This window comes from Protopterus annectens, chromosome 4.part0 (genome assembly GCF_019279795.1).
Source record: "Protopterus annectens isolate FY-2018-M chromosome 4.part0, PAN1.0, whole genome shotgun sequence".
Taxonomy (NCBI): domain Eukaryota; kingdom Metazoa; phylum Chordata; order Ceratodontiformes; family Protopteridae; genus Protopterus; species Protopterus annectens.
The window spans coordinates 249,183,348-249,201,152 of record NC_056733.1 but is presented as its reverse complement, the minus strand read 5'-3'; the positions used below and the strand labels follow the sequence as shown (position 1 = coordinate 249,201,152).

The 17,805-nt window shown below is 47.5% G+C and overlaps 1 protein-coding gene across 1 annotated transcript in view; it reads left to right on the top strand.

Moving 5' to 3' along the window:
• EWSR1 (EWS RNA binding protein 1) overlaps window positions 1-17,805 on the top strand; it is a 654,399-nt gene that overhangs the window by 76,462 nt on the left and 560,132 nt on the right. The window contains exon 3 of the mRNA XM_044068243.1: window positions 6,981-7,093. Coding sequence (XP_043924178.1) covers window positions 6,981-7,093 — 113 coding nt within the window. The remainder of the gene's footprint in view (window positions 1-6,980; window positions 7,094-17,805) is intronic.

The window sequence follows — 17,805 nt, the reverse complement described above, 5'->3', positions numbered from 1 at the left end:
ATGTGCCACACAGGACTTTCTAACCACAGTGGCAATGTGGTGATCAAGAGGTTCTGATGAAGTCCAGACATTGTCCGGACGAAAGCGCTTAATTTTAATTGGAATAAATTCAGTGTTTTGCGGAGCTCAAGGTGTTACATCAGTAGCAGTGGATTCCACAAATGGCAGGTACCTGTGCAGGTCTGTCTCTAATTGTGAAGTGGTGGAATGCCATCAGTGGTGACTCGCATGGAAATGGTCAGATCAAAAGTGCCTGTGCTAGAGCACTGCACTCCAAATCTGAGGCAATAAATGACATTTGGCATTTGTTGGAGGGAGAAGTTCCTGTATGCCTTCCCATTCCTACCACTATTCTCAAAGGATTCAATAGTTTCTGGTGGAGCAACAGAGGTAATCTTTTAGTCTCCCTTCAATAAAGTCCAGGCAACACTGGTTTCTGTACCTCAGGCTTATGGTTAAGGAAGACCTGGTGGACTTGGCTAGAAGACCGAGATTTTACCCGGATTTATGGATGTCCTATTCCTATGTTGCAGTATTCTTAGTGTGGGATTCCCCCACCTCAGGCGGCCCGAACATTGGCTCCTATACAAAAGCTTAAGCCTGGTTGCTGAAGATGTGTGGGATGTCACACAGGACCATAAACCAGGGACCTTAAATGTTACGTCTGCATACACAGACCTCGGAACTTCGGGTCGCCTGAGGTGGGGAATCCCACACTAAGAATACTGCAACATGGAAAAGGACATCTATGGTTATGGTAAGATTTTACACAACTATTCTTGCCAACCCAAACTGACACACCGATAAAGACTGGATAGCATGTCATGAATGTCAGTACTTTGACAGCTTGAAAGCTGAGACATTAATACATTTTAGGCATCATAGTGAGGGAGACTGAGGCCAAGAGACCATTCATAAGGAAATTGTATTTGGCAGTTGAATTTCTCCATATGTTGCCAAAGAAGTCATGTACTGAAGTACAAGTAATACGAGTCCTAGATTATTTGACAGAACTGTGTACACAGACATAGTATACACTTCCATAAAGGTCCACATATCAGCCATAGCAGCTTGCTGCGCCTGTGGAACCATCCCTCTACATGCAGTGGTTTATGAAAGGAGTCTTACATTTCAGGCCAGTTAAGAAAGCAATTGTACCATGTTATGACGTGCATTTTTATGCTATAAAAGCAAACACTGTCCTTATTCCCCTCCATTTGAACTTAGCTTGGAAAGCAGGATTCTTAATGGAAGATGTCCTATTCCCATGTTGCAGTATTCCACGTATGGGTTTACTCCTCTTGCTTTCCATACGTCTGGCCAGTATGCAAAAGTTTTCAGTCCCTAAATGGTGCATGGGGACATCTGACATGGCTTAAGAAACATGGGCCATAAGTGATTGCACACACCAGCCCTCAGAACTTCTCACCCACCACTCGTTCCTGCTCTCACTGCCATCTGAGTTGAGAAATCGGGTAAGTACCCTGTTTGGGAACCTTTCAGTCCTTTTTTCTTGTATTGCCTGTTCATGTCATCCAGAAAGGGCAAGTGTACGTGCGGCCAGCAGATTCCACACAACGACACCCGCGATCAGTGTCTCTTCTGTTTGGGACTGTCACATGACTACAAGGCCTGCCCAATTTGTGATGCGTTTGTTCCCAAAACTTTGATTAGTAGTTTGCATGCACAAAACCTGTACTTAGAAAATCAAAGGTTAGAATAGATTGCGTTAGGGATGGAATGTTCATCCAGCGTACTTATTCAGCTGCCGAAGAAGGCCAAGACTTCATGACCTTTAACTACTGCTGCGCCTCTCGCGTCTGACCCTCAGCCCGTGGCCAGTGTCTGCCTGGTAGAGTAATCAGAATCTGCCACATTGGATATAGTGTGTACCTCTATGGAAGCCGCACAGTCCCGCGTGGAGGGCATGCCCATAGAGGCTGTTCCGACATCGGTCTCCGCGGGAGGAACCAGCGATTGCAATAGGCCCGTTGGATCCCTCTGGTCATTTACAGCCCCCCCCCCCAGACGCCAGCTAAGCCCCTTAAAAAGAAAGAGGGAAGCATCTTTTTTCTGAAAGCATGGCTGATTGGCCAATCTTCAGTCATAGCCGTTTTAATGCCTTGATTGCCTTACGTCCTCTTTCTGCAGGGACTGCTAGCATTCCTCCTCCAGTTTTGAGCCCTAGGCCTGAAACTTCAGACCATATGAGGGAAGAGGAAAACCTTTATGATTCTTCCTCTGAAAATCTTTTACACCTCCCAGGTTTCTTCTTTGGGGTATAGTTCTCCAGAGGAAGAATCTGTTGATCCTGACTCCCCAGTTGAGGATTTGACCTTTGGGGAAACTATCTGTAAGATCAAGTTCATTTCAAGTGGGAATCCTCTGAGATGACTGAGGTACAAAAAAGATACTGCACCCTCGTTCAGATGGATTCCCCAAGCCAGTTTGCTGTTTCTCCATTACTGCCTGTCCTTCATGGATCCTTCTCAGCATCCCTAAATCCAGAATCTCAACCACCTGTCCCACACAGACCTGACAGATTTTACAGAATTCCTGGCACTGCCAAGTACCTACTAAAGTGCCCACCTGTTGACCTGGCCACTGTCTCCATCTCTGCAGAAGACTTCTAAGATCTTACCCACTACTACTGTACTGCCAGCTGACCGCAAGACCATGGAAAGGTCATGCAAGAAATTTTTTATCTCTGCCACCTTGTCCTTTAGGCCTACAAATTACCAAACTCGTATGGCAAAATGCACTGCATCACTCCTGGAAATGGTCTCCAAGGAACTGGATGATGCATCAGACTGGGCTACCAAAGCATCACTGTCTTCTCTTCTCTTCTGACCCTCCCAGGTTACCAGGCACTCCATAAAGTGCAATTATGATACTGCTGAAGTCTCAGCTAGGTCAACAGCAGCAGCTTCTGCCCTGAGAAGGTATTCCTGGCTCCACCTACAGCCCCTTCCTGATGACTTTAGGGCAAAGCTTATTGACACACCCCTGGACAGTTCAGCCTTTGGTGCAAAAGTGGCCGACCTCTTTTAGGTCACTACAGCAAAAAGGAAATGAAATGCAGGATTTGAAACACCTGCTTGTTTCTTCCATTCCACATTTTCAAAGAAACTACCCAGCTAAAACTCTGTCCTTCAAGAATGCAACTGCAGTCATAACATATGGGTTGTCCTGCCTCAGGCAGCCCTCGGTCGGCGGATTCCAAAGTCTGGGTCCGACGTCGGCTGATGAAACCCACCAGGAAGCTCCCACCTCCAACTAGAGTCGCACCTTCCTGTAGCCAGAGGCTTCCCTTTCAAGATAGGGCAGATAGCATCTGACTACTTGCTGACCTTGCACCCCCCCCCCTTAGTCTCTCTCACTGCATTCCTGTGTGGGCTCACATAAGACAAATGGGTCCTGTCGATCCTCCAAAGCATTTACTTTGGCTCACCCCACACACACACCCACTCTCAGTGAAAGGGCATGCCAAAGCCCCCAAACACAACAGTTGCAGCTCCTGCAACCCATGTTGCGAACTCTGCTTGCCCAGGGCACCGTCGAATATGTGCCCACCACATGCAAAAGGAATAGGTTTCTACTCCAGTATTTTCCTGGTTCCCAGAAAAGATGGACCGTGGAGACCAATTTTAGACCTTTCCCTCTGAACCTTGACTATGTTGACCTTACCCCCCCCCCCCCCACTCACCCAAGGGTTCATGGCCACCTTGCATATAAGCGATGCTTATCTACACATCCCCATAAAGCCCACATTCAGGAAATACCGGAGGTTTTTGGTGTGCAGTTCTCCCTTTCAGTTTTCTACCTTGCCCTTCGCGCTTTACAATGCTCCCAGGGTTTTCACCAAATGCTTGGCTCCAGTGATTGCTTACTGCAAGACAAAGAAAATCCATGCATTCCCTTACCTGGACGACCTGCTAATCCAGGCAGGCAACAAGGAAACCCTCTTGCTTTTACATATACACCTAGTAGTGTCTCTCCTACAATCCCTGGGATTCCAGATAAATTTCCCAAAATCCCACCTGGAACCTACATAAGACCTTGTCTTTCTGGGGTGCAGAATTCACACAGACCTTATGAAAGCCTACCTCCACTCCCAAAGAATACAATCCTAACTAAACGTCTGATTCTGGTCCTTCACTCTACAGAATTGACAGCAAGGCAGTAACTCAGACTCTTGGGCTACATGGCAGTCACTATCCCCATGTTGCTGTTAGCAAGATATATATGAGAAAGTTAAAGGTATTTTTAGTCAGTCTGGACCCAACACTCATCCTCTCGAGTACAGGGTTCCCCTTCTCCCATGCATCAAAGGAAGTCAGTGGTGGCTCGCACAACTGACCCACGAACCAGGTCTTCTCCTCCAGCCACCTCTACCCACACAGGTCATGCACACAGATGCCTCAGACTTGGACTGGGGAGCAACTCTGAGCCATCGAAGGGTGCAGGGCCTGTGGCCGGAGCCTCACAAACTACAACTTCAATGTTTGAGAGAGGGCAATTCTTGGCCTTCCTGTCTTACCTCCAGCAAGGTCTGTTGAAGGTTTTCACAGACAACATCACAGTCCTGTGGTATCAACAAACAGGGAGGGACCAAGTCATACTTTGCAGACTGGCTCTTCTATTATGGGAACTAGCCACCTCTGAGTGACCCTGCAGGCGGTCTACATCCCCTCTCTCCACAACTACCAGGCAGACTGAGCAGAGCTATCACAACCACGAATGGATGCTTCACAGGGATGTCTTCGTGGGTCTGGTCCACCGGTGAGGTGCACCTCTAATGGACCTGTTTGCCTCCGGTGAGGTGCACCTCTAATAGACCTGTTTGCCTCTTTCATCAACAGGCAACTTCCTGGCTTTTGCACAAGGATACCAGACCCGCAGACAGTGAAAACAGATGCCTTCTCAATCTCTTGGAAGGGGAAATATCTATATACACCCCCCCCCCCTTCTCACCCATTTAGAAGGTCCTGCTGAAAATCAACAGGATAGACCAAAAATATTGTTGGTGACTCCTTACTGGCCAAGCCAGCATTGGTTCCCCCTACTTCTGCAGTTGTCCAAGGGCAATCACCACAAGTTACACCCCCCCCCCCCCAGAATGGACCTTCTCAGACAGCACAAGGGATCCCGGATAAACCCACAATGGCAGTTGCTGCACCTCACCCTGTGGTTGATAGGATTCTGATCCCCTTCAGCCACCTTTACAGTGAGGATGTGCTAAGTGTCCTGCAGGAGACCAGGAAACCAAATACAAGAAAATCCCACCTTTCAAAGTGGTTTTCTGTATAGTGTCTAAAAAGGTGGACCCGCTTGCAAGTTAGCCCCATCTAGTCCTGTCTTGTGTGAGCTACTGCAGACAGGCTTGGCTTATTCCAGTAAAGCTCTCTTGTCTGCAATTTCAGCGCGCCTCCATCTGGATCCCCCTTTGGCATCCAGACTTCCAGATAAGCTTTTTCTCGAAGGGGTACTTCACCTCAGACCCCCTAGGAAACCATCTCTCCCTCTATGGAATTTTAACTACGTTTTGGTAAAGCTTATGCTTCCTTCATTTGAGCCAGCAGGCAGCCTCCCTAAAACATTGTTCCTGGAAAGCTGTATTAGTAGCTTTGAACTCAGCCAGAAGAGTATCAGAGCTACAAGCCCTTATGGCATTCCTCCTTTCCTAGTTTCCCACAATGATATGGTTGCTCTTAGACCTAACCCTTCTTTCATCCCCAAGGTGTTGAAAGGCCATATACCTACCTTCTTCCCTAACCCACAGGGGGGACAGTGAGAGAGTACTTCACTCCCTGGATGTTCCCAGACAACTTTGGTATCTGCATAAGACCAAGTCCATCGGACAGGCTGACCAGCTTTTCATCTCAGGGCCCTGGAGAAGGCAGTGACCAAACAGACATCTATCTGGATTTCCAAAGCCATCACCTTCTGCTACCAATACCATGGAAAATCTTTGCAAGGTAATGTTAAAGCACACTCCCACCAAGGCTGTGGCCTCCTCTGGAGCCTTCTTCAAGGGTCTCTGGGTACCACTACCATTCTCGAACCAGCTATTTGGTCATCAGTGCACACCTTTACTAAGCACTATAAACTAGACCACATTTTGAGCTAGGGCAGGGTTTGCCAGGGCTATCCTTCACAGATTCACAGAAACAACCTCTAGACCAACTCCTCATTCACATTGAGCTTTGGCAGTCACCCATATGTGAAATACTGCAACATGGGAATACAAGGACATAGAAAAGTTGAGTAAAGTTGTCTTATAACCATAGATGTCGTCCTCTTCCATGTTGCAGTATTCCTTCCCCTCCTGTTAGGCTGCATTTTCCTTTCTGGGTGACGAGACTGACGTTGCCTTTCTAGGACTGGTTATGACTTGGGTTTTCAGTTCTGAGGCCTGGTGCATGCGGACATCGCTTTTATGGCCCACATGTCTTGACCCACATCTGACGGTCCCACACACCATTTAGGCACTGAAAACTTTTGTATACTGGCTGGACGTTCGCGAAGCAAGAGGAGTAAACCCATATGTTGAATACTACAACATGGAAGAGAGGAACATCTACGGTCATGGTAAGACTGCACAACTTTTCTTTCCATACCCAAATTAGTGTACCAAGAAGTGGAAAAGTCTGAGTTTGGGGGAAGGTAAAACTGCTTGAAGTTGAAATGTATGCTAAACAATTCTTGTCTGCAAAATACACTTCACTACTTTTGAGTTCTTAGTTAATGAATAGTAAGTAGCTGTAAGTCTGTTTCTGGCAGTGTATACTGAATCATAATTTACTACACTTTTTTGACTCTGGCTGAAAAAGGATGTTTGGACTACTTCATTAGTCCTGCTAGCAAATGCATGAATAAATGAGTTTCTTATGGGAGTTCAGTGGGAATAAATGTTTTTGTTGCTGTTTAAAGTAACCTGTGCTGAAGTGAAAAATTTTTTTTTATGTTTTTTTTAACAGTACCAGAAGAGATGGATGATTCTGACAATGACACAATTTACGTTTCGGGTTTGACTGAAAATGTTACAGTGGAAGAAATGGCAGAATTCTTCAACCAGTGCGGAGTGGTCAAGGTTTGTATTAAGTAGCCTTTTGTGTGCAAGTGTTGACATTTGTTTTATCTAGTGTATGGTGCAGTTCAGAGTGTAACGGCTGTCTGTCTATCTTTGTGTGCTGTGTAGTTTTAATTTGTGGCTTTTATTAGTATGAAACTAACTCTTGCTGTCCCTTCATATTACTGTGACAGTATTTATTTAAGGGGTCTCCTGCCAAGGATAGCCCAATCTCCAACCAGTATACCAACGCCTTCAGCTGTTATAGATGCCATATGTCACATGTATTCTTCCACATGACTTGGGGCATAAAGATGACGTATGGACATAGGTACTCAGAACTACTTTGTCAATAGTCTAAATGCCATTATGGTCCATCAGTTTTAACGCTCTTCTGCTGTGCTAATTACCAAGACACCTTTTTTTTTTTTTTTTTTTTTTTTTTTTTTTTAGGTAAGTGCCACATTGGAGTGTCTTCCTTTACTTGATTGTGTGTTGTGTTCATATCATCCAAAAGGAAAAAAATGTTTATGGGGAATCTGCCTCCCACACTAAGACTGTCACAAGTGTCTCTTGTTTGGGAGCTTCCTACAGTGTTCTCCCTGCCGGGCCTTTGTGTCTAAGTCCCTATATGTAGTAGTCTCTTCTCCATTTACCAGGGGAATCAGTGTCTTAAGTTGTTGGCTCAGTGTTGTAGAATCCTCCCATTCTGAGAGCCAGCCGTCTGGCAAGAAAAAGGTCAGGCCCATTCTGGTTGCCCCCCCCCCCAATCTCGCTAGAAGCTGGTGAAAGCCTTGAAGATGGTGTAGATGTTCTTTGTGTTTCACTGTTGCAGTCATCACCTGTGTGTTATCCCTGCTGTGGTAGCCCTTGGCCAGGAATACCAGAGTCGATGTTTTTCTGCGTCAGCTGCTGTTGCTTGCTGACTGATGTCAGGTCGGCACTGCTATAAAGGAAGGCAGCTGATGCCATTACATCAGTCTTTCTTGCTGTGGAGCCCGTAGCAGAAGCAGTTCACAAGTGTGCTGGTCGGACACTACTAGAGTTTGAATTACAGCTGAAACCGTCTAAACCCAAGTACCCCGTTGGGGATCCTTTTTTCTTGCACTAGCCAATGTCCGAAAAAGTTAACAATAGTCTCTCCTGTGGAGAGCAAATACCACACAGAGACTTCCACTCATACTGTCATTTGTTTAGGCCCAGACCACGACGTCCCCCATTGCCGGATGTTTGTGTTTCACTGCTACAGTCATCACTGTAGGGTTCTTTCTGCCGGCAGGCAGTCCTCGGTCGGCCAGAATCCCAAAGTCTGGGTCCGGCGTCAGCTGTTCAGTCATGCTCCCTGACATCAGAGCGCCAGGTGTACAAAGCTGCCAGCCAACGCCATGTTCTCCAGTCTTTCTTGCCGTGCGGTGTAAGCAGTTCGCAAGTGCCGGTTGGCTGACTCCTGATGTTATTTTCGTGCTTCAGTCCGAAGACTGACTGACTTCTTCTCAAAGCGAAGTACCCCGTTGGGGAAACTTTTTTCTTGCTCCAGTCCGATGTCAGAAAAAGTTAAATGTTAAGTTGTCAATCTCGCCTTCATTCTTGCTTGATGGGTTCGGAGCCGATCCCTTGGCTCCGACTCGGCACTTGCTAAGCTCGAGAGTCACTTTTACCAGCTCGAGGCAGCCCCATATCCCATGATGCAAGGTGGTAAGTACCCAGATCTCGTTTGCCGCTTCGCTTAGGAGGTCTTCTTTTTGCCAGCTCCTGGTAAGTTGTTCACTTTTGTGATATTTAAGCCCCTTTTTAGTCAAAAACCTTTTATTGATAGTTTTTAAGTTTAATTTGTACCTTTTCTGACAGAAATTCCCTGTCGCCTTTAATTTTTTGTTGGTCAATCTTTTCCCTATCCCATCCCCCCCCTGTTAGGGTGTGTGTGTTGCTTTATAGATACCTTTTGGTATTTTATTTAACTTAATTTTGACTGGTGTGTGTGTGTGTGTGTTTTTCGGCACCATGTCAAAGGAGAGGGTCTCAGGTTTTAAGAAGTGTGACTCGTGCTGTCAGAAGATGTCTCTGACAGACGGTCACACTTCTTGCCTGTATTGTCTGGGCCCTCTTCACCTGCAGGACTCCTGTGCTATTTGTCACTCCTTCAGCCAGAGAGTCCTGCAGGAGAGACGGAATAAACTGATTCTTAGGGGCCTTCTTAAGCCGGAGGGCTCTCCGGCTAAGTCGGCTCCACCAAAATCAGTAAAACCTTCCAAGGCCCAGGCTTCTGTACCTAAGCCTGCGGCCTCGGCTCCGACTCGTACTGAGTCGAGATCGGCTCCGGCTGGAGCCGATTCTAGCTTGACAAAGCCTTCGGCACCGATGGCTATCGGTGCCGAATCTGTATTGACCACTTCGATGTCGGCTCCGATCGGCTCCGACACCCATGTGGCACAGGCATCGGTGTCGGCTCCGACACCGTTACTTTGGTGGCTGTATCGGCTCCGGCTGGAGCCGATACATCGAGGCGTCCTGTCGGCACAGAGAGGTCGGCTCCGACAGGATCTACTGTATCGGCTCCGATGGCTCATTCCAGGAAGAGGTCGAGGTCTCCTTCCTTGGAGCCGATACTTTCGGCTCCGGCTTCACCTCTTCTATCGGAACGGAGCCATCGGAGCCGATCTTCAAGGTCATCCAGGTTGTCAGATCATGACCTAGAGAGAGTGGTCAGTAGATTACTCAAGTCACAGGTACTGGCCCAAATGTTACACAGTCCGTCTCAACAGACGACTGTTGGTCCACACCCCGTTACAGTTCCTCCTTCAACTCTACCCCAGAGCTTGGAGTTGGAGTCTTCGGGAATGGTTACTGCTACGGCTGGAGGACGGATACCCCCTTCTGTTCCTTCAGCCTCTACTCTTATCTCCTCTTTGAGACCTTCCTTAGAGGGATTCGTGGTCGGGCTTCCATGGTCTCCTCCGAGGGGTGAGTGGCATCGGACCCTTGTCCGAGCCCGCTCTTCCCCTTGGAGCCTCGGCCTTGGTGAGCTCGGCTCCGACATCTGCCTCGGAGACTTCCCTTCGGTGGTTCCTGGAGTTCCTAGCTCTTGAGCGGGTTCTCTCGGACCTGCCTGGGAGGGAGCATTCGAGGTGATGAAGAGTGTACTGGCCACTGGTATCAGTCAGCAGTCTGTTCCGTAGCTCCTCCCTCTATAGTACCTGTTGACATCTCTGCCACTTCTCTTGCTACAGGACCCAGAGATCCTCCGCCTCAGGTTTCCCCATTGGGAATTTCCCCTCTTCCGAGGATTCTCCTGATGTTTCGGGAGATCCTCCTAGGAAGAGGACTTGTAAGAGGAAGCATGTAGACTCCCGAGTCTGTCACTTGGATACTGACTTTGATGAGTCAGAGGGATCCCTAGATCCCCTCTGAGGATGTCTCCTTCTCAGACATCCTAGAACTTCTGAAACAGAGGGAAACTGGCCCACCAACAATCCCTCTGAGGATGAGTCAGTATACCTAGAGGCGTTTGGATCTCGGCCCTCCACCTCCTGGGTATCTCCGCCTTCGACCCCTTATGCAGGTGATTGCACGAAGGCGTGGGCAGCTCCTGACTCTGTAGAGCCAGTCCCTAGGAGGCCTTCAAAATTTATCACTGCCCGGCGACAAACAATTCCTTACTAAGGGTGTCCCGCTGATGCCATGGTGGTGGCTGCGGCCACCAAAAGGAACTTGCAGATCCTTCCGTGCCCGTCCATCCTCCTAATAAGGACTCTAGGACCATGGATAGGTGCAGTGGCGGATGTTTTCCTCAGCGACCTTTGCTATGCGTTGCTGAATTACCTATGTCACTTCACCAGACTCCAAAGGGATATCCTGAAGGAGCTGGGAGAAGTAGTTCAGGATCCTACAGCTGCAGGGGCTCAAGAAAAATTGCTTCTCAGCTAGGAACCCTCAATTCCATTGCAAACTCCTCCATGCGGCTAATATCTTATGCTGCGGATGGAGCGAGTAGAGCCGCAGGCACAGGTGTGGCTCTTAGGCGCCAAGCCTGGATGCGGCTATGTGATTTTGCGGATCCCTTTAAGGCGTCCTTCACAAATTCTCCCTTTGATGGGTCAGCTTTGTTTGGCCCTCAGGTGAAGGAAACCTTGACCAGGTGCGAGCAGGACGGCAAGACTCTTTCTGCTGTTGGAGTCCGTTTTTCCACCCCTTCTAGGCCTTATCCCAAAGGACAGAAGGGTGGGAAGATGTGGTTCCGTAAATCCCAAGGAGTCACGCCGGATTCACGTGGCCAGTTTACCCCTAGAGGCAGAGGGGGTAACAATAACAGACGCTCTAGAGGCAGAGGGGTCCAAGAACCAGGGAAACAGGGCGCCTCACTCTGATAAACCCTTTCAGCATCCCTAGGGTGTTGCCCGGCTGTCCCTGCTTGGAGGCAGCCGGGGGAAGATTAACACTGTACCCAGAAGCCTGGCATTCCCTCACTCAAGACACATGGGTACAGTCGATCATATCCAAGGGTTACATAATTCCTTTCGAGGAAAGTCCTTTCCCTCAAATTCCCTTCCAGATGTACCACCGGTCTAAGGGACATTGCAGAGTTAGAAATCGCAAAACTACTGCAAAAAGAGCCATTCAGCCAGTTACAATAGACCATTCAGAGCCGGAATCTACTCAAGGTTCTTTTGGTCCCCAAAAGACGGGAGACTGGAGACCAATATTGGATCTCAGCAGACTCAACAAGTCTGTCAGGAAGACAAGATTCGAATGGTCACTCTTCAGTCAATTCTGCCCTTCTTACAGAAGGACAACTGGATGTGCTCAATAGATCTTCAGGATGCGTACTATCACATCAAAATTCACAGACGCTCCAGGAGATTTCTCCGCTTCGGCTGGGGTCCAGTCATTTCCAGTTCAGAGCCCTGCCCTTTGGTCTCACTACAGCCCCAGAGTGTTCACCAAATGCATGGCAGTGGTCACGGCTCACCTGAGACGTCAAGGATTCCAGGTGTTTCCGTATCTCGACGACTGGCTCCTGTCAGCCACCACCAGGCATCAGCTTATACAAGCCAGGGATTACACAATAGACCTTTGTTCTCATTTGGGCATCTCAATCAACTTCGAAAAGTCATCCTTATCGCCCTGCCAGTCTATTACCTTCATAGGCGCAAACTTAAACACTGTTCGGATGTCAGCTACCCTTACAGAACAAAGAGTTTCAGACATTCAGACTCGTGTCAGGATCATTCTGGCCAGCAAGAAAATACAGGCCAGAATGGTTCTAAAGGTATTAGGTCTCATGGCTGCGGCCATTACTCTTCTTCCCTGGCTCGATTCTACATGCGCCTTCTTCAGTGGATGCTGTTCACACAGTGGTCATACCAGCAACTTCAATGCGTCACCAGATTCTGGTGACACAGACATGCAAAGAGCATCTTGCTTGGTGGATCACATCGTCTCAGGTTCACCAAGGCAGATGCTTTGTACCTCCGTCCCGATAGCCACTGTCACCACGGATGCCTCCCTGATCGGGTGGGGGTCATTATCAGGGCAGGATGGTTCATGGGGACGTGGCAACCGTTGGTACCATCTGCACATAAATGTCCTGGAGATGAGAGCAGTGCTTTTAACGTTGCAAGCCCTCAACGACTTTCTTCCCGTAGGGACAATTGCAGTCCACACAGACAACATGTCTGTAGTTTGGTATATCAACAAACAGGGCGGAACCAAGTCCTACCCCTTGTGTCGAAGCGCTCAGACTTTGGCAATGGGCGATCTCCTCTCATCGGTTTCTGGTAGCAACGCATATCCCTGGGAAAACCAACATTATAGCGGACAGATTGAGCAGAGCTATCCTCATGCCTCACGAGTGGTCTCTCAAGCAATCTATAGCGGAAGAGATTTTTCTGGAATGGGGTCGCCCATGTTGCGATCTTTTGCTACTCCCCAAAACAGCAAATGTCCAGACTTCTTCAGCCTCTTCCCTCTATCAGGCCATCCCCCCAGAGACGCTCTGACCCAGGATTGGCCCCAGGGACTTCTTTATGCCTTCCCTCCATTTCCTCTGATCCCTCAGGTGATCCAGAAAGCTACCGTTTTGAGAGCCAAATTGATTCTCATTGCCCCTTACTGGCCTCGACAAGTTTGGTTCCCGTTCCTCCATCATCACCTTTTGGTGCGGCCGTGGCATCTGGACCCAGTGCCAGATCTACTGATTCACTAATCCGGTCAGCTGCACCGGTCAATCCCTTCTCTCAACCTCACAGCATGGTTGCTCCACTTCCTTCCTTAGCCAGGCTTCCTTTGATCTCTAACCCAGTTAGAGACATCATAGTAGCTTCACTAAAATCCTCTACCAGGAGGATTTACACAAGCAAATGGAAACGTTTCTCTTATTGGGCTAAGGCCCAAAATATTGATCCTTTTACTGCCCCTGTTCAGGCAGTTCTGGACTTCTTAGCAGAGATTTTTCATGCAGGCTCTTCTTCTTCCACAGTCAGGGTTCAATTGGCTGCTATTTCCAATTTTCATGTCGGGATAGCAGATCATAATATTATGTCCCATAGGCTCTGCAGGGCCTTCTTGAAAGGAATTTTCCTACTAAAGCCTCCAATCAGGAATCCTCCTCCTCAGTGGGATCTAAATTTAGTGCTGACATCCTTGATTCTTCCCCCCTTCGAGCCAGCTGTTTCTTGTTCCCTGAAATATCTTTCTTGGAAAACTTTATTCCTAGTGGCTATTACATCTGCCAGGAGGGTGTCTGAACTTCATGCTCTTCGGTTCGACCCCTATTTGGTTTTTCACAAAGACAGAGTATCTTTGAGAACTAACCCAACCTTTTTACCTAAGGTCGCTTCAAAGAACAATTTGAATCAATCCGTTGATCTCCCGGTATTTTTCCCTAACTATTCAGACAGAGCTGAACAAAAGCTACATTATCTTGATGTCCATCGTCAACTTAGATATTATTTGGACAGAACAAAAAAATTTAGAAAATCTGATCAACTTTTTGTTTCCTATGCGGATAATAAAAAAGGCCTTCCTGTTTCTAAAGTGACTTTGTCCAGATGGCTTTCTTCGGTCATCACTGAAATTTATACGCTCAGGGAAAAACAGCTGTGCTCAAAACCTAAAGCACATTCAACTAGGAGTTTAGCTACTTCTACAGCTTTTCAAGCTAGAGTTCCTTTGGACACTATTTGTGCAGCGGCCACTTGGGCTACTCCTCACACTTTTGTTTCCCATTACAAATTGGACTTTGCCTCCAGGGACAGAGCCAGTTTTGGCTCTACAGTCCTCAAGAGTTTGTTCCATTGAGCCACCCAGGATAGAGGTGCTAGGGACGCGGTCCCATCAAGCAAGAATGAAGGCGAGATTGACAACTTAACATTAAGAAGTTATGTACCTACCATAACGTTCCATGTTAGTTGTCTTCTCTCGCTTCTTTCTTGACCCTCCCTCCTTCCCCTGGCCTGGACAGACCTTGTATAAGAAACTATTATGCTAAAGACCATTCAGACCTGGTCCTTTTTCCATCTGTAAGTTTCTTCTTCCTTTGGGAAGTATTTTTATGCTTGGTGTTATTGCCCTTTGTCAACAAACGAGATCTGGGTACTTACCGCCTTGCATCATGGGATATGGGGCTGCCTCGAGCTGGTAAAAGTGACTCTCGAGCTTAGCAAGTGCCGAGTCGGAGCCGAGGGATCGGCTCCGAACCCATCAAGCAAGAAAGAAGGCGAGAGAAGACAACTAACATGGAACGTTATGGTAGGTACATAACTTCTTATTTCATTTCTTGTGGGAAGCAAATACCTCAAGGATTTCCATTCTTACTGTATTCCTTGTTTAGGCCCTGACCACGATGTAGCTAGTTGTCGGTTTTGTGCTAGATTTAACCAGTGTACGATTAAGTGGAGGTATGATTTTGCTTTTCACTACTTTGGTAGGTGATTTAATTATAAAATGTCGTCTGACACGCTTCCAACTACCGGAGTTCACAAACGACGCAAGGATAAGGACAGGCCTCCGAGGTCCAAATCAGACTACGTTACACAACCAGAGCCAGCTTCAGGTTCGACCATCATCAGTGAGGCGCTTTCGCAGCCCCTGTTGTCGGCCATTTCAGAACAGATAGCCGAAACAGACTCCCACGAGGTGCCAACGAGGCCTTTGAGCACCACAGCTGCAGGACCTTTGGACAATGCTCCCTCGGATGGGTCCAGAGCTGCTGTGCAGGTACCGGCTTCCGAGGGGGTTTTCAGGCCTACACAGCTTCTTATAAAGGCAAAACCCAGGACAAAGACTCCTTCCAAATCTAAGACACCAGCCCAGGCCTCTTCTGATCCGGGTCCCAAATCACAAAGTTTCTTAAAATGGTGGAGGACTTGCTAACCGTGATTAGTGTTCACATCCCCCTCCAGACAAAAGGCCAAGGCAAGAGTTGGACTATGATTCTTCTGATCAGGCATCTTTTTTTTGTGTCTTCCTCTGAACAGGAATATTCTTTCCCTCCTTATGAGGATTCTGATGCTGAGGAATCTATCGCATCAGCTTCTCCCCCTGAGGATTTTTCTTTTGGGGAAACTTTACATGACATGAGGGAACATTTTCACTGGGAGGGACAGGAGTACTCGGAATCTAAGAGAAGGCTCAGGGATTTCCTTCTTCCCCAACATAGACCCCTGGCTATTCCTCCTATTTTGGATATTGTGGATGATGCTTTTTCTGAGGCTAATTTAACTCCGGACACCTTTCCTCCAGCTCCTGCTAAGCCCGACAGATATTACAGGGTCCCTGACTCCCACCAGTTCCTTTACAAAAATTCTACTGCTGATCCAGAAACTATTTCTCAGGGTCCTAAGGGGGTTAAGGCTGCCTCTGCTAAAAATCCTATTCAGACAGATAAGGATTCCAGAGCTTTGGAGAGATGGGGCAAAAAAGTGTATACTTCTGCTACTTTATCGATTAGGGCTTTAAATTGTCAATTTCATATGCTAAAATGTCAGCAATTTCTACTGTGTGTTATGAAACAAAAGTTAGGCACCATTTCTGCATGTGCAGATAAGGAATTACATGATTTGATGCATGCTACTGAACAAGTGGGGGAAGCATGGTTTACACTGGTTTTGATGCCTTGGAGGCTTCTTGCAGGGCGGCTGCCTCTGGCACAGTCTTTAGAAGACATGCTTGGTTAAAGGAACAAAACTTACCTGATCAAGTGAAAGCAAAGTTACTGGATGCTCCTGTTCAGCGTAATGTTTTGTTTGGGCCTAAGGCTGAAGAGGTGATAAAGAAAATCGAGGATAAGGCAAAATCCATGCAAACGGTTAAGGATTTCTTACAAGTTCAGCCCCCTAGATTTAGCAGAAATTGGCCAACAAAAAATAGTTTTTTCCCCTGCTCAGACAGGTCTCAAAGGGGTAGATATAGGTGCACCAGAGGGAGGCCTCAAACACAGGCCTCTTACAGACCTAGACAATGGAGTGCTTCCACCCCCAGGGGTGGAGAGGTCAGACCTCAGTCATTTGGAAAACAGGCTCAATGACTCCCCCTGCATGGCTCCAGGAACTTCTCTCCTGGATGGCCCCTCTAGGAGGAAAACTCTCTCTTTTTCAACAAAATTGGACTTGCATAACCCAAGACAAGTGGGTTCTGGATGTAGTTTCAAGAGGTTACAAATTCCACTTTCATACCTTGCCAAGACCAAACGGATGGCCAGACCTACCAAAACACCAATGGTCCGAGGCATTAAACTAGGTGGGATCCCTCATGGCGAATGAGGGCCATAGAACTGGTGCCACATTCAGGCGGGCCAGGGCTTTTACTCAAGGCTCTTTCTAGTTCCCAGAAAGCAAAACTCATGGAGACCCATCCTGGATCTGTCAGTCTTAAATACTTTCCTGGAGATACCAAAGTTCAAAATGCTTACTCTGCAGCAGCTCCTGCCAATGTTGAGCAAAAATGCATGAATGGTGACATTGGATTTAAAGGAGGCTTACCTTCACATCCCTATCAGACAGGAGTGCAGAAAATACCTCCGGTTCAAAACATTACCAATTCTCTGCGCTGCCCTTTGGCTTGTCTACTGTGCCCAGGGTCTTCACCAAGTGCCTGGCACCAGTAGTAGCTTATTGCAGACTCAAGGGTATTCAAATTTACCCTTATCTGGATGACTGCCTTATTCAAGCAGACTGCAAGGATGTTTTACTCCAGCACCTGCTATTTGTTCAAAGTCTTCTCAAGTACCTGGGATTCACTGTAAACATAAAGTCAAATTTGGCCCCCACACAACAGATAATTTTTCTGGGTGCTCTTTTAAACACAACAACCCAGATGGCATTCCTGACCTCCGAAAACTACAGCTGGCTTCCACTTTCAAAACCTTGGCTTGTATAACTCCGCTAACTGCAAGGAAATCCCTGCAGGCTTTGGGTTTCATAGCCTCCTCCTTCCTTCTCATACCAAATGCAAGACTCCATATGAGAAAAATACAATGGTACCTAAAAAGTGTATGGTCCCAGAATTGCCACAGACTAGACACACAGATTGCTGTCTTGCCTTGCCTACAAAAGGAATTCCATTGGTGGTCCATGGCATGTCTTCACAACAAAGGCAAAGCCTTCGGTCTACCGCCAGCCAAGTGTTAACCACGGACGCCTCAAATTATGCATGGGGAGCCCACTTGCAGGGAAAGGATCTGCAAGGTTTTTGGACAGAGGATCAGAAGCACCTACATATCAATTTAAAAGAGATGT